Genomic DNA, 14,801 nt, shown 5'->3' on the forward strand with positions numbered 1-14,801 from the left:
CTGTCCTATATGAGCACATGATGTAGAGACCCTCGCCTCCAGCTTTATCTCTTCTTGTATGATGTGTGGATAGGCACAGGCTCCTGGAAGGGCTGGTGGGAAAAAGACTGCTGGGGGGGTCTAGTCCAGTCTCCAGGCTGGCTGTGACTTTGTGGAGCAAAGGAGAGCTCCAAAGGTGGAGATCACAGCAACACTCCTCCTAGTCCATGTTATCTTTCCTAAGGCTCAGCCTAAAGCTGCCAAGAGGCAGTTTGTGGCTGTTGCCTTTCTCATACCATCAGCCACTGCAGAAGAGAGCTTGGCTCCATCATCTCTCCAGGTAGGTTTAGGCTCTTACTAGGTTGCCCCATGCCTCCGTCAGCAGGCTAGAGAGGCCCAGTTCCCTCAGACTCTCCTCACAGCTTGTGCTTAGGCCCCTCACTCCAACACGGCAGTCCTTCTCTGGACCCTCTCCAGTTTCTCCACTTGCCTTTCGAAATGTGAGGCCCGCTGGCTCGTATGGCTTCGGCATGGTTCCCAGGCCCTTCTCCTCAGGGCACTGCTCAGCTGGTATGGTCACTACCCATGCTGCTGCGTGGTGGCAGTGTGCAGCTTGTGGGCTGAGCTACAAATAGGGTAAAAGGTGAAAGAAAAAAGATGAGAACAAACATAAACTAAACCCAACAGGCAACGCAAAGGCAATCACTTACCACCTCCCACAAGCAGACTGATGCTCAGCCAGTCTCCCAGCAACTGTCACTTTGAATGACTGAAACCTCCACCTCCTTCTTCCTCTGCCCCAGCTTGTATTTCTGAGCATGACATCATATTGTATGGAATATCCCTCTGGTCAGCTGAGGTCAGCTGTGTCGGTTGTCCCCCCCCTGCCAACCTCTTGTCCACCCCCAGCCTACTCGCTCGCAGGGAGCAGAGTGGGAAAGAGAGAAGGCCTTGATGCTGTGCAAGCACTGCTTAGCAATAGCCAAAACACTGGTGTGTCATCAACACTGTTTTAGGCGCAAATGCAAAACAGCGCCATAGGGGCTGCTACGAGTGAAGTCAACTCCAACCCAGCCAGACCCAGTACACTTGAACTGGGGGCCCAGAAAGGGACACAGGAGTGCACAGCTCGTCTGACAAGTGACAAGCAGGTGGAGACAGTCACTTCCCTCGCTCTTTTGGCGAGGCTCCTCTTTAAAGACTGCAGGACACTGCTGGCCTTCTTTGCTACTAGGTCACACTGGCTCATGTAGATCACTGCCAGATCATGTTTTGCCTTCAGTTCCCCAACACCACCAGGGCTGTTTCCACAGAGCTGCTCTCCAGCCAGGCAATCCTCTTCCCCTGCCACTGCAAGGTGTTCGTCTATCCCAGATGCAAGGCTTGGCCTTTGTCCTTCTTCTATTTCATGAAGTTCCTGACAGGACCGGCCTTCTGCCTGTCAGCTTGTGACGGGTGCAATTCCACCGGACACCTTAAGTAAACTAGAACAATTGTAGATGCCCCACTCCAGGAAAGAATTACAACAGCCTATGGGTACTTTAGAGTACTGGAGGAAACCTGTACCTGCATTTTCTAGCATTGCTCACCCACTGTACTCACTTTTACGAAAGGGAAAACCCTGGAAATGGAACCCAGAACAAGAAGAGGCAGTCAAAACTCTAACAGAGGAATTAAAGACAGATCAGGCACTGGGACCAGTACACCCCCACGACCCTGCACAATGGGGTTTTGCAGCATATGGTCCTTATTGCAATCTATCACATACCAGGCCAAGCAGGCCACAAAGACCTTTAATGTTTAAGTCAACTGCATGTAAAGAGCCAGAACAGAGATATTCTGAGTGGGAAAAGGGACTTTTGTCTTTAGTCTGAGCAGTTAAACAAATTGAGCCACTAAGGGGTAACCCGTCCGGAAAAACCCCGCCGAGACTTGTGCTGTTTTCCCTGTCCAGAAACGATACCAGGCATGACACCAGCACACCTCCCCTGGAGATCGGGTTAACCATCAAAGGATTGCTTATTGCTCTCGCTGGAGCAATCATCGTCAGCATGGACCGAATTTGGCTGATACGCCAACAAGCCCAATGAACGGGGTGGAGACCCTCACTTCTGCACCGTACACATTTCTCCGTTGTGGGTGCAATCTACTGTAGCAGCAATTACAAGAGAAGGTGAAGAGGGCACCTTGCCCACTGAAATTCCAAAGATAATTTGGGATCATGTGACTCAATTTGAAAGGGAATTCCAATCCTGGTGGCATCCAGTCAATTTTACCTAGAAACCTACCAACAGTAAAGCCACAGCTTTTATTCTAGCAATACGCAGTGCTTTCGTCCACACCATATACCCAATCATTGCGCTAGGATTAAATCACAATTGAACCTCCTCTGTCCGTTAGAACATAGAGTATGGGCCCACCAAAATGGGAACAAAGGGCAATCTATCGATGTTGATGCTTGTGTTGTATGGGAACAACAGGGATTTATTTGTGAAAGTAATACCATTAAGGCCCAAGACATTTGCCTTGACACTCAACAAAATCTTTGTCATTTTGCAATACCTCCTGATGAAACCCCTGGAACTGTACTTGCATACATCAGAAATGGATGTGTTTGTATGAGAACCCTTTGTGATTCTGTATTTATAGACAATACCACTGTAGATATATGCAATCACTCAAATATCTGTGTTTGTAATTTTGCCAAAATCATAGGATGTGACTTTAACTATTCAGCTCCTGTCACAACCCACCAATTGCGACTATCTAACTATACCTCATATCAAGTTTTACTGCCTACCCCCATTGGAATGACTCACATTGGTGAGAAAACTCTTGCAACATGATGACCTGAGTCAATTGCTAAAACAAATTTGGAGCAACAGGCAAAAATCCCCTAATTACGGTCCATCACGATGCAGAGGAGATACACCATGTCCTGGAAAGAGTGAAGAAGGATGGAAAACATCACTGGTGGGAAACTCTTTTTGAACGGTCCCCAACAGCAACGGGAATTTTGAATTGGATGCTGCATCCAATTGTAGTTTTGTTGGGTTTAACCTTATTGTGTTTATTGCTTATAATCATTCTGTAGATCACAGTTTGGCAAAAAATGAAACAAATTACATCAATCCAGCAGGTAAAATATATACGATCAACTGATTCTGTCTGTAACCTGTATATAACCAACATTAATTAGAACACTTTAAATTCAGATAATTGGACTCTTAGCGCTGATCTATAGCACACCACGTATTTATAACATAGAGGCAGGAGGTAACTGTACTACCACTCTGTGAGACGATAAAGTGGATTGAGTGTAGTCACGGGGTGGAGTGTGATGGATGCACTTGACCCCTTGACCAGACTGGCGGTGGTCTGGTGCAGGCTCCGGAGGAGGAAAAGGCCTGAGCCGTAGCCAGGCCGTGAACTCCTCTAGCTTCAATCTGCTCTCTGAAAACCCACAAAGGAGCAGAGTGACAGCGAGCATTGATGCACATGAGCTTGGAACACCAGTCGTGCGATTAACACATGGATAACAATGGGTGGCTTTTCCAAGACTCATTTATCGAGGAACAGAGAAAGTTGTGGGTACAAGGAGTCTCCTGCATTCCTTCTCTAGGGCATGTAATCTGACTACATTATCCCATAGATATGACAGCCCAAGTGAGCCTTCTTTGAGCTCTCCCTGCAACTCACTTTTCTTTTGTATGATTCTTCCATGTAGAAATGAATAGAGGTGAACCTTCCCATGAAACTTATTGAACCTTGGCAAACCCCTGTTAAACTTTGCTAAATTCCGTTGTATTCACTGAACTCTGCCAAATTATTATTTTACCTCAATAAAACATATTGCTGCTTCTCTCTTTTGAAGGAAGTGCATTCCAGTCATTGGCGACACAGGTTTCCCCTGAATAGAATCCCAAGGCACAGGAATGGCTTCCCAATTTAGTGTCATCAACAAATGTGGTGAGAGTTGCCTCCTCTGGGTCATGGGTCCAGTGTTAAACTGCACAGGGCTCAGGAGAGTCCCCTGTGCTGCTCGACAATGCCCCAGTATGTCCCACTGGCCTCCAGGTAGGGTGTGACCTCTTCACCACTGTGCTCTCAGCCTCCGCATCCAACCGGTGTTTTGCCCATCTCTTTGTCTGTCCATCCAGACTGTTATGGCCTAACTTGGGTAGAAGAATATTGAGGGAGATCATGTCAAGAGTTCTGCTGAAGCTGAGGCAAATGATATCCACTTTTTATCTCCTCATGCTCAACCGCAGGCTGTCAGTTTGGCGAGGCATGATTTACCCTTGGGAAGTCTGTGTTGACAGTTACTCTCTTCGGGGTGCCCAGAAATGTCACCCTAGAGGACTCCAACTGCTGGCACACTCCTCACCGATGTGAGCTGGTGCAGCCTGGGGTTCCCTGGGTTGCACTTTTGGCCTTTTGCAAAGATGGGTGCAACATTGGCTTGCTTTTTCTTACATGAGCCCTCTGCCAATCCCATGACCTTTCAAAAGAGATAATCCAAAGAAATACCGATCTTCCCCTGTAACTCCATTACCACTCTTCTGCCTGGTATACCCCATGCTTAATTTCTCTAATCTTTCATATATTTGCACCTGTCCAGGATACAATGACTAAAGTCACCTTTGCAGATGCAGACTGCCTGGGCAAAGGCCCTTGCCATTTTTCTCCCCTTTTCTCCTCCCCTTGTTCTTTGTTCATTCAGATACCTCTCACCTCTGCAGCTGCTTTGAGCTTCAGGGAGTAAAAGCTTACTTCTCTTTCAACAGTCTAATTGTTTCCTCAGCCAACACTTTAATTGTGTTTATGTCTATCTTTTTGTATCTACCTAGAGAAAATATTGCTCATAAGATTATCCCTTGTAGAAAGGCAGCCTCATTAAAGGCACTTTGTACTTAGCATATGGTGGAGGAGTGTGTTTTACTGTTTATGAAACATTATCCTGCTTTACATTTCTTTGCTTGCAAATAGGAAAAATTCTTCTGTGCCTGTGGGCAGCCAGTTCTCGAAGGAGAGCAGGTGGGAGATGGTGCAGAGGACCTGTAACATCCAGCTGCTGACTTCAGGGCAGAAGTCTGATGTAAGGAACAGTGATGCAAGTCCCAGGGGGCCAATGTCAGAAATGTCGAGCTTTGGGAGGGAAGGAGCAAGGTTGTCCATACAGTGTCAGACCTCAAGGAACTCATTCTCCTACCTGTCCAGACCTCCTGAGGAGACACTCTGGATCATTATCATCTGGAGAATGCTGCTATAACCTCTTCTCTAAACTAAAAAAGTAATAAAGCATTCCTTTTAAAATAGAAAATAATTTGTATTAGGTGCACTTTGAAATCTTCCTCCTTAACTACACTATGAAACACCTCCAATTAGCAATACAAGTCTTGAAGACTTGAAGAAAATTACAGAAAGATAAAGAGCTCGTTAGGGCATTTTTTGCTCATTCCATGAACCTCAGATACTGAGAGAAGACTGAACAAACTCCTCAAAAAGTCAAAGTCAGAAGCAAAACCCAAATTACCCTGAAGTATTAATGGGTCCCACTGAGGACCATTACTGACAAAGCCTCCCCAGGGACTCTTTAGAGCAGGTAATTGCAGGCCATGATTGCAGGTAGGCAAAGGCTCTGTGCAGGTGCCTGTAACGCTGAGCAAACCCTTTGCTTTGTTTTATGAAGCAGAAAGGCCAAACCCTGACCCCCAGGCCCTGGGAAGACAAATCCCGAGACCCTCAAATTAAAGTTCCATATCACCAGCCTTGGTGGCAGAGGCAACTGCTATAGACAAGACGACAAAGACCCCAGTCCTGTTGGGCCTTTCAGCCATCTCTGCTGCAGGCTGTCCTACGCTGTCCCATGCCTGCACCTCTTTCCCTTCAGGCTGCTGACATCCATCTTGCTTTCCACCTAGTGCTCTGCCTGGCATTTCTATACCTTTGCTGATACCTCTCCACCTATCCCTGGCTTTTTCTTGAAACACAAAGCCATGGGCTGATCCAGACTCCCTCTGGGTCACCTCTTGCACCACAAGGCTACCCTTTCAGTGACATTTCTTTTTTCTCACATCCACTCTGAACCTTCCAAGCTGCTCTTTGTCGAGGATTCCTTCTCTTCCCACTACTAAACAAAGCTCCATCATTTCTGAAAACACCCTTCAAGCAGTTGCACGCTACTACTATGGTGCCCTGAGCCTCCACTTCACCACGCTAAAGAAGCCCAGGTCCCTCAGCCTCTCCACACAGGCCCCAAACCCCATCCTGCCACATCTCCTCGAGAACCCCTCCAATCCTTCCCCATTCCTCCAGACTGGGAAGCCCCACACCCAGACACACTAGTCCAGATATGGCCACACCAGTGCTGAGACAAAGGGGATGATAACTCCCTTCTCTGGGTGCCCATGCTCCAACCAAGGCAGCCCTCTATGCAGCTGGCTTTCTTCATGGTGAGCAGGTACCACTGGCTCCTATGGCATGCCTCTTAGTGCCCACGCCCTTCTTCTCAGGGTCACTCCGGAGCTGTTCAGGTCCCAGCCTGCCCTCATGTTTGGGCTTATTCTACCCCAAAAAAAGCACGTGCAACTTCTCCTTGTAAAACTTCCTGAGGTTTCTGTTGCCAGATCCCAGTGTTTCTCAAGGTGCCTCTGGAGTGAAGCTCTGTTGGCACAGCTGTTGCTGTGTACGTACAGATGGCCCACCAGCTTAGTGGTGCCTCTGACAAGAAAACAGCATGAGGAACTGCAGGACACTACAGCTAATAGAAGGAGGTACTAGTTTAATGGAATTGCTGATCAAGGTCGGAATTCCCTTGATGACAAGCTCAGAATCACCAAACGAGGGTACACAGGAAGCCAAAGCAGGGCCAGGGAGGAAAAGGTAAAGAGAGATGTGCTGTTTGCATGGGAGGGTACTGGGATGGTGAAGGGGAAGAAATTGTGAGTGGGAAAAGAGGGGAAAAGGAAAGAAAAGTTGAAGCAAAGGAAATAATGAGGGTCTTGGAGGGGTAGCTGCCAAGCAGCCCCGCATCTGGGCAATAGTGCCTGGCGTGGGACAAGAAAGCCACAGATCATCTGATCAAGCCTCTTTCTCTCTGACTTCAGTGGTCACTGGGAACCTGAGTGCTTTCCCTCCCATCATAAAGGAAAGATCTGTTGTGGATGGAAGCACAGAATCATTCATGCTGGAAGGGACCTCAAGAGATCTCTAGGCCAACCTCCTGCTCTCAGCAGGGTCAGCGATGGGCTCAGAGCAGGTTGCTCAGGAGCTTATTCATTTTGGGCTTGAAAAGCGGCAAGGATTGAGATGACACAAGTTCTCTGGGCAATCTGCTTCAGTGCTTGAGTGTCTTGATGGGGAGAAGGATTTTCCTCCCTTGTTTCAGCTGATGCCCAGTGGCCCTCATCCTCCCATCATGCACAACAGTGAAGAGCTTGGCTCCATTTTCTTGCTGGTACCCAAGAAGATGTGGGAAGGCTGTTATTAGGTCTCCCCAAAGCTTTCTCTTCTCTTCTCCTGGCTTTGCACCTTTGTAGGACACAGGCATCCTGGGCTGCATTGGGAAGAGCACTGCCAAAGGGTTGGTGGAGGTGATCCTTCCTCTCTGCTCAGCACTGCTACAATTTGTCTTGCTGACTTCCCTCAGGGTTTTCTACCCTACCACCTCACTCACAATTCAGCCAAAGCTGCCCTCCACATCTTCCACCAGTCCTGCTTTGTCTTCTTGTGAAAAACAAGTCCAGGAGAGCATCCCCCCATGTCAGGTCAGGGATCACCTTCCACCTTCCCTCTAAACAAGGCCTTCTAGCAGAGGTCCATGGTCTTCAAAATCCCCAGTGATTACCAGGGCCTAAAATTTGTGTCTCTTCCCCCAGCTGCCTAGAGGACACCTCGTCCTCTTCCTGACCTTCCTCAGGCAGTTCAGGGATCCTGACCAGAAGACCACTGCACATCAAGGAGTTAGTCATCCACGTAATTGTAAATCTGAGTAGACCCAGGCCTGTGCTGTGCTGTGCTCCGCGTACAGCTTGGCCTTCAGGCTGTATTGTGCTGAGCATATTGCTGGGTTGCAGGATAAACTTTACTGTAATGAGAAGTCTGCAGGAAGCTCCCACCTGGTGCCGGTGCTTAGGCCACCTGCTTGTTCTTCCTTTTATCTGAAACTGCAACACGGAATTCACATGTGAACCCCCTCTTTTGGGGCTTTCTACTGAAAGGATGACTTGAATTTTTTTCTTCTAAGAAAACCCTGAAAGAGATCACAGAAGTAAAATGGGATAACCCTTCTACAGACGGGATCTGCAAGACTTGCTGCACCAGCTGACTGGACAGAAGTAACCTCACCGTGATCGTCCAAGCCACGTGCCTGCTGTTGGCCTTTCAGCTTGTCCAGTAGGCACAACCAAATCATGTGCGTACTGCTGTCCCATCAGGTACTCAGGTGGAAAGGACATGACAGCCCCTATCCAAGCCCTCTTCCTGCATGGGCCTACCAGGTACTTAGGGATTCCCACAATCAACTTGCCAACCCCGTGCCTTCTGCTGGTCTGTCAGAGACACTGGCAGATGTGAGCCTAAAAGCACATACCCCAGCCATGAGTCAAGGGCTGACCTATCAGCTGCTTCAGAAAGAAGTGACCTCACAGTCCCTTTCCCAGCCATGTTCCTGCTACTGGCCTATCAACTCCAGAGACAGAAGTGACCTCACAGCCACCTTCAAGGCCTTGTGCCTCCTGCTGGCCCAGGAGATCCTGAGGCACAGCTGACCTCACCATAGCATTCCCACCCATCTCCTCCTTGTGGCCTATGAGCTGATCAGATACAGGTCACCTCACATTCCTCTTCCAGTGCCATGCGACTGTTCTGGGACCTCACGATTCTCCTCCTGCCCCAAGGGGCCAAACAGCTTAAGTTAGGGTTAGGAAAGGGTTGAAGGTGAGGGGATTAGAGCACGGGAAATAACGGCTTTGGAGCTTAGGTGTTGAGGTTAGGGTTTAGGGACAACAGCTCACCTTTCATGGTTAGGGATTAGGCAGAGGTTTATGGGGTAGGTTTGGTGTTCTGCTCAGGGTGTCTGGTTGGTGTTTAGGGTATGGCCTACTTTTGTGGATGAGGGTTTTGTTTGGGCCTGGAGTGAGGGCTAGGGTTAAGGCCAACATTTTAATGCTGGAGGTATGGGCAAGGGATTAGGGTGATCAATAGGGTAAGAGTAGGGGTAAGGGGTTCTGTGTTTGGTCTTTGGTTTAGAGGTAAACTTTGAGATGAGGGATTAGAGCAGTGGATTCCTTGCAGGGTGAGGGGTAGCATTTAGGGGCAGGGTTAGGACTTAAGGTTGCTGGTTAGAAATAGGGTAAAGGCCTAACATGAATGTTTTCACAGTCAGTGTTGCAGAGGCATCAACATTACCCGAACTCATCTTACCTCTTCAAAATCTTTCATTTCTTTTGGCCAAGCCCCTCTTCCCTCCCCCAAATCTACCATCTTCCAGTCCCAGCTACCCTTGACCTTCCCAAATCTTTCATCTTGTTGGGGACAGTAATGTAAGGGCTTTCAAGACCTCCACGTGTCTGTCTGCCCACTGCTGGCCAGTCAGAAGTGCCCTCAGAGCCAGCAGCCAAGGGGACACAATGTGCTGCTGTGCTGGAGAGGTCCCTGCTCAGCCACCCCAGCAGTGCTGGTGGCAGGTGATGCCCTCCCCCACCCCTGAGGTACTCTGCCTGCATCCCAGCTCATGCTCCAGAAGGGCTCCCATATCTCCTGGGATGCATTTCCCACACGGCTGCTTCAGCTACCCCAGGGCATCCTGGAGGCAGTGACCACCTCTGTGTGGATAACTGAGGCAATTCCTGAATGTAGATTTTAGGACAAACTTGAAACCTCTGCAGAAAAGAACTCTTTGGAAGAGCTGAAAAAGTCTCCATTTCCAGCATTGCTAGGTTTTTAAATTAATTTTCATTATTTTTTTCAATTTTTTGGTTCTTTTAAACAGCACCAAGGGTATGTACTAGCAAACCGATGATGCTCTCTTTCACTACGTGAATAGTCTTCTGCAGCCCCTTATCAAAATAAATGTTCTTATCGATGGTTCAAACATTGCTCAGCAGAACTATATTTATATTGGGTTATCTTGTCTCTCTAATTCTGCCCCTCTGTCGTTTCTCCTTCCTCTGCCTATTCTGTCTTCAATGAGCTCTTCAACGGAATGATTCCTTGCACCATAGAATAACTCATGTTGGAAGAGACCTGAGCATTGTCTTATCCAGCTCTTCTGCTGGACACAGGGTGACCTAGATGAAGCATTTCAAAGGCTCTCCTTCCGCTTGCCCTCATCTACAAAGGAGCTGAAGGTGCGCTCCATCCCACCACACAGGGAGATAATAAAGATAATTCAGCAGTGTTGGCCCAAGTGCTGGTCACAGAGGAATGCCAAAAGTGACGGGCCGCCAGGAGGACTCCGTACCACTGATGACATCGGGGCCTAATCGTGCTGCATAACTCCCACTCACATCATCACCTACTTCTTCAGTCCAGGTACGACCAGTCTGGCTATAAAGAGATCACGGGAGACCATGTCTAAGGCCTTGTTAAAGTCCAGGTACGCAACATTGCCTACTTTCCCCTCCCATACATGTTCTGCAATCTTTTTCTTTGCCTTCAAGTACCTGGAGATGGCTGCAGGAGGACTTGCCCCATCACCTTCCCAGGGACTGAGGTGAAGCTGACCAGCCTGTGATTCTCCCAGACCTCCTTGAAGATGGGTTTGATATTTGCCTTTTCTGAGGACCTTGAAACCTCCCTGATTGCTCTAGCCTTTCCAAGATGTTTGAGAGAGGTGTCATGATAATGCCGGCCAGCTCCACCAGCACCTCTCTGCCCCTTCCCACACCCAAAGCCCTCTCTGTATCCACTTCCAGAGGAATGCCCGGGTTCTTCCTGCAGGCCCACAACTCCAAGGTGCAGCTGACAGCTTTTCTGAGCATTTTCCTTAGTGTCCCCCTCCCCCCAAACCTTTCTGGTCCACAGGCTGGAGATGAACGTATTGAGCAGGGGCCTGAGGATGGTGTAGAAAAAGGGGTTTGTCAAATGATCTCAGGAGGGCTCTTCTGGGCATCACACAGACAATGACGAGGGTGTCATAGGAAACAGTGGCACTGGTGAGGTGGGAGGAGCAGGTGGAGAAGACCTTCTGTCTGCCCATGCTGGGCGGGAGAGCTGCTCCAGGTTGGCAGCTCTGACACCCACACAGGATGCCCGTGTGAACAGGAAGGGGAGGATAAAAAGCAGGTTATGAAAGCACACAGCATGAATGTCACGGTGGCACTGCAGGAGAGCTCCAGCGAAATCACAGAAGAGGTGGTCCGCTCCACTGGGACCACAGACCTGTATCTGGCATAAGAATGAAATGATTCCTGTAGATGGCATAAATACCCCGAGCCAAGGTGCAGCTGCCTACTCGAGACAGACCTTCCAGTTCAGGAGCCTTGCAGAGAGAAGCCAGTGGCACAGAGCCCAGCACTGATTGTAGGATGTGGCCACCAGCAGGAAGCACTCAGTACCTGCAAAAGGTGCCAAAAATAGTACTAACGCTGCTGTGAGCAGAGGTGATACCTACATGGAAAAACATTTGTTTCTTTGTTAACTGCTTAAAGAAATTGTGAGGGCAGTTCAGAGAGGTGAAACAGGAGGGTGCCTCTGAGTGCATTCATACTCTCTAGATGGGCTCTGTGCCTTCTGAAAGGTGAGAAATGCCGCCTTCCAAAGGGCAGTGTCGCTCGTGCTTGCAGAACCCCTTCTGACTGCAGGGTTGAGATGCTCCGCAGGTGTGCTTCTTTCCTACTGTACATTTGAAGGCACAAGCCAGAAAGCCAAGGAAGAGTGATAGAGCAGACAGACGCATTTGCAATGAGCCTTTCCAAGGCAGGTGAGAGAAACGTCATGGGGACAGTGGGGGCTGTTCCTGGAGTCACACTCAGAAGTGTCGGGGCTCTGTGAGGTGTCCATATTCGAGCTTGCCTCATGCACTCTGCATACTCACAGAGGTGTTCACATGCGAGTCCTTCCCTTGCACACGCAGAGGCAGTGCATTGCAGCAGTCACAGTGTCTTTCTGGCCTCCTGTTGCCACTGCCAGAGGGTGGCAGGCACCTCAGCCCTGCAGTGTGTTGCGTGGCTCTGCACTCATCTGAGATGCCCCACAGCATGAGGAACGGACACAGGGACCTCGGTTCAAGGAAGGACACCCCAGTGCTGCATTCAGGTGGTTTCCCAGGGAATGTTACTCCCAACGTGAAGCAACCTCAAGACACTGGCTGTCCCACAGGCCTTTGCAGCACCCCCAGGAACAGATGATTGTGTTTGTGCTCACTCGGGTTCATCTCACCACATGCATACGATGTGGATGCTTAGGCCTCCTCTTTACAATGCAAACATGGACTTCTGAACAAGTCATTTGGTGTCCCTCCATAGAGGGATACAGGACCTCTTGGAGGTGGGCTGAGAGGCCAGTGCTGGAAGCGGTGGTTTTTATTGGCAGGTCTGTGATGATTGTCCTGGGGCAGCTTCCCTGGGGTGTCCAGCGCACACGGGAATAGATCAGAGCCTGCTCTGCTGCTTCTTCATGGCTCTCCCAGGAGCCTGGTGGTGCGAGGACACTGCTGTTTGCCCCCACCCTGCACACTCACACATTTTAGCTGTTCACTGGTGTTTTCTGTCCTGGGCATGTTCTTGAGAGACACTTGGAAAGAAGACCGAAGCTTCAGGCACTGCCCTGAGGAGATCACCTTGTATGATGGAAATGCTGTTATGGAGGCCAGCTCTGTCACAGAGGTGCCCATTGCCTGTCCCTGCCTGCAGTCACAGGACGGCCACCCAGCAGGACTGTGAGCAAGCTTCAAGAGCACTCAGGCCTTACACCAACACAAGAGCTAAGAAGGACAGCGCTGAAGTGGAAGGTGAGCAGCTCTGGGAAGACCAAGCACTGGTGCTCCCTGGCAGTGCTGCTGTGCCGGGACTCCTTTTGCCTCCACCTCTGCACACAGGCACTGCCCCTGCAGCTCCAGAGAAGTGTTGGAGGCAGGATCTCAGAGTAACAAGCCACTGGAAGGTCCTTTATTTTCATTAAACACACAGAGAGCACGGCTCCTCATGTACACAGTCTGTGGGTCACACAGAATCTGGATAGATATACATCATTAGAAATAGCAAAAATCATGACATTTCTTTGTGGACAAGATTACCAAAAGTAAAACAAAGCAAAAAAAACCCCAAAACTCAAAACCAACACCGAAAAAAATTACAGAAGGCAGGCTGGGCCTGTAACGAATTACATTAAGTGATTTGCAGAAGACGACAAACAGTTTCATGCTTTTGAAAATAATCCAGTCATCAGTTTCCACACTGCATCCTTGAGCTCCTGGTTCCTCATGCTGTAGATGAGGGGGTTCACTGCTGGAGGCACCACCGAATACAGAACTGCCACCACCATATCCAGGAATGGGGAGGAGGTGGCAGGGGGCTTCAGGTAGGCAAATATCCCAGTGCTGAGAAACAGGGAGACCACAGCCAGGTGAGGCAGGCACGTGGAAAAGGCTTTGTGCCGTCCCTGCTCAGAGGGGATCCTCAGCACGGCCCTGAAGATCTGCACATAGGATGCCACAAGGAAAACAAAACACCCAAAGACTAAACAGACACTGACCACAATAAGCCCCACTTCCCTGAGGTCGGCATCTGAGCAGGAGAGCTTGAGGATCTGGGGGATCTCACAGAAGAACTGGTCCAGGACATTGCCTTGGCAGAGGGGTAGGGAAAATGTATTGGCAGTGTGCAGGAAAGCATTGAGAAACCCAGTGCCCCAGGCAGCTGCTGCCATGTGGACACAAGCTCTGCTGCCCAGCAGGGTCCTGTAGTGCAGGGGTTTGCAGATGGCCACGTAGCGGTCATAGGCCATGACAGTGAGAAGACAAAACTCTGCTGTAGCACAGAAAAAGAAAAAAAAGAGCTGTGCAGCACATCCCAAGTAGGAGATGGCCCTGGTGTCCCACAGGGAATTGGCCATGGCTTTGGGGAGAGTGGTGGAGATGGAGGCCAGGTCAAGGTGGGAGAGTTTGAGGAGGAAGAAGTACATAGGGGTGTGGAGGCGGTGGTCACAGGCTATGGCGGTGATGATGAGGCCGTTGCCCAGGAGGGCAGCCAGGTAGATGCCCAGGAAGAGCCAGAAGGTCAAGAGCTGCAGCTCGCGTGTGTCTGCGAATGCCAGGAGGAGGAACTGAGTGATGGAGCTGCTGTTGGACATTTGCTTCCTCTGGGCACTGGGACCTGTTCCAGGAGGAAAAGGCAGTGACAAGTTAGGGTAGACATCTCACAGCAAAACTTATTCCAGTTCTCATGGAAACCCCCCAAATTGCCTCTCCCCTTTCAGAAAACCTTTGGCTGGTCCCTTTTGTGAACACTGGTGGGTGCTGGCTGAGGATGCCCCACAAAGCAGGGGGCTCTGCTCTGGGCTCTGGAGGAGTCAGTTCTGCCCTACAACAAGAGATAAATAGGAACTGGGAGTGATGTTAATCCACTCGTGGTCTTAAAGAGCTTTTCAGCATTGTCACTCCCAATTCACTGAACTGCAGAGAAGAGCTGTGGGGATTTTGTTTTGTTTATCTGCTTCTAGTTGCCCCATCACAGTGAGTGGTATTTTTAAGGCAGAAATCGTTGGCATTTCTGCTTGTCTCCAAGAGAAACCTTGTGGGTTCTGTGAAGCCAAAGGACTATCCCTTCATGCAGAGTGAGGACAGCCAGTCTGTCCATCAGCCTGGTCTCAGCTGCCCT

The 14,801-nt window shown here is 49.5% G+C and overlaps 1 protein-coding gene across 1 annotated transcript; it reads right to left on the reverse strand.

Moving 5' to 3' along the window:
* Window positions 1-13,341: 13,341 nt before the first annotated feature.
* On the reverse strand, window positions 13,342-14,274 carry LOC148050731 (olfactory receptor 14A16-like). The gene has a single exon (XM_087741039.1). The coding sequence runs from the start codon at window positions 14,272-14,274 to the stop codon at window positions 13,342-13,344; it is 933 nt and encodes a 310-aa protein (XP_087597165.1).
* Between the last annotated feature and the right edge of the window lie 527 nt (window positions 14,275-14,801).

This window comes from Nipponia nippon, unplaced genomic scaffold (assembly GCF_047370975.1).
Source record: "Nipponia nippon isolate SJK-2023a ecotype South Korea unplaced genomic scaffold, ASM4737097v1 scaffold_70, whole genome shotgun sequence".
Lineage (NCBI taxonomy): Eukaryota > Metazoa > Chordata > Aves > Pelecaniformes > Threskiornithidae > Nipponia > Nipponia nippon.

Coding starts and splice junctions, on each gene's coding strand:
- LOC148050731 (XM_087741039.1), bottom strand. CDS start 14,274: ATGTCCAACAGCAGCTCCATCACTCAGTTCCTCCTCCTGGCATTCGCA.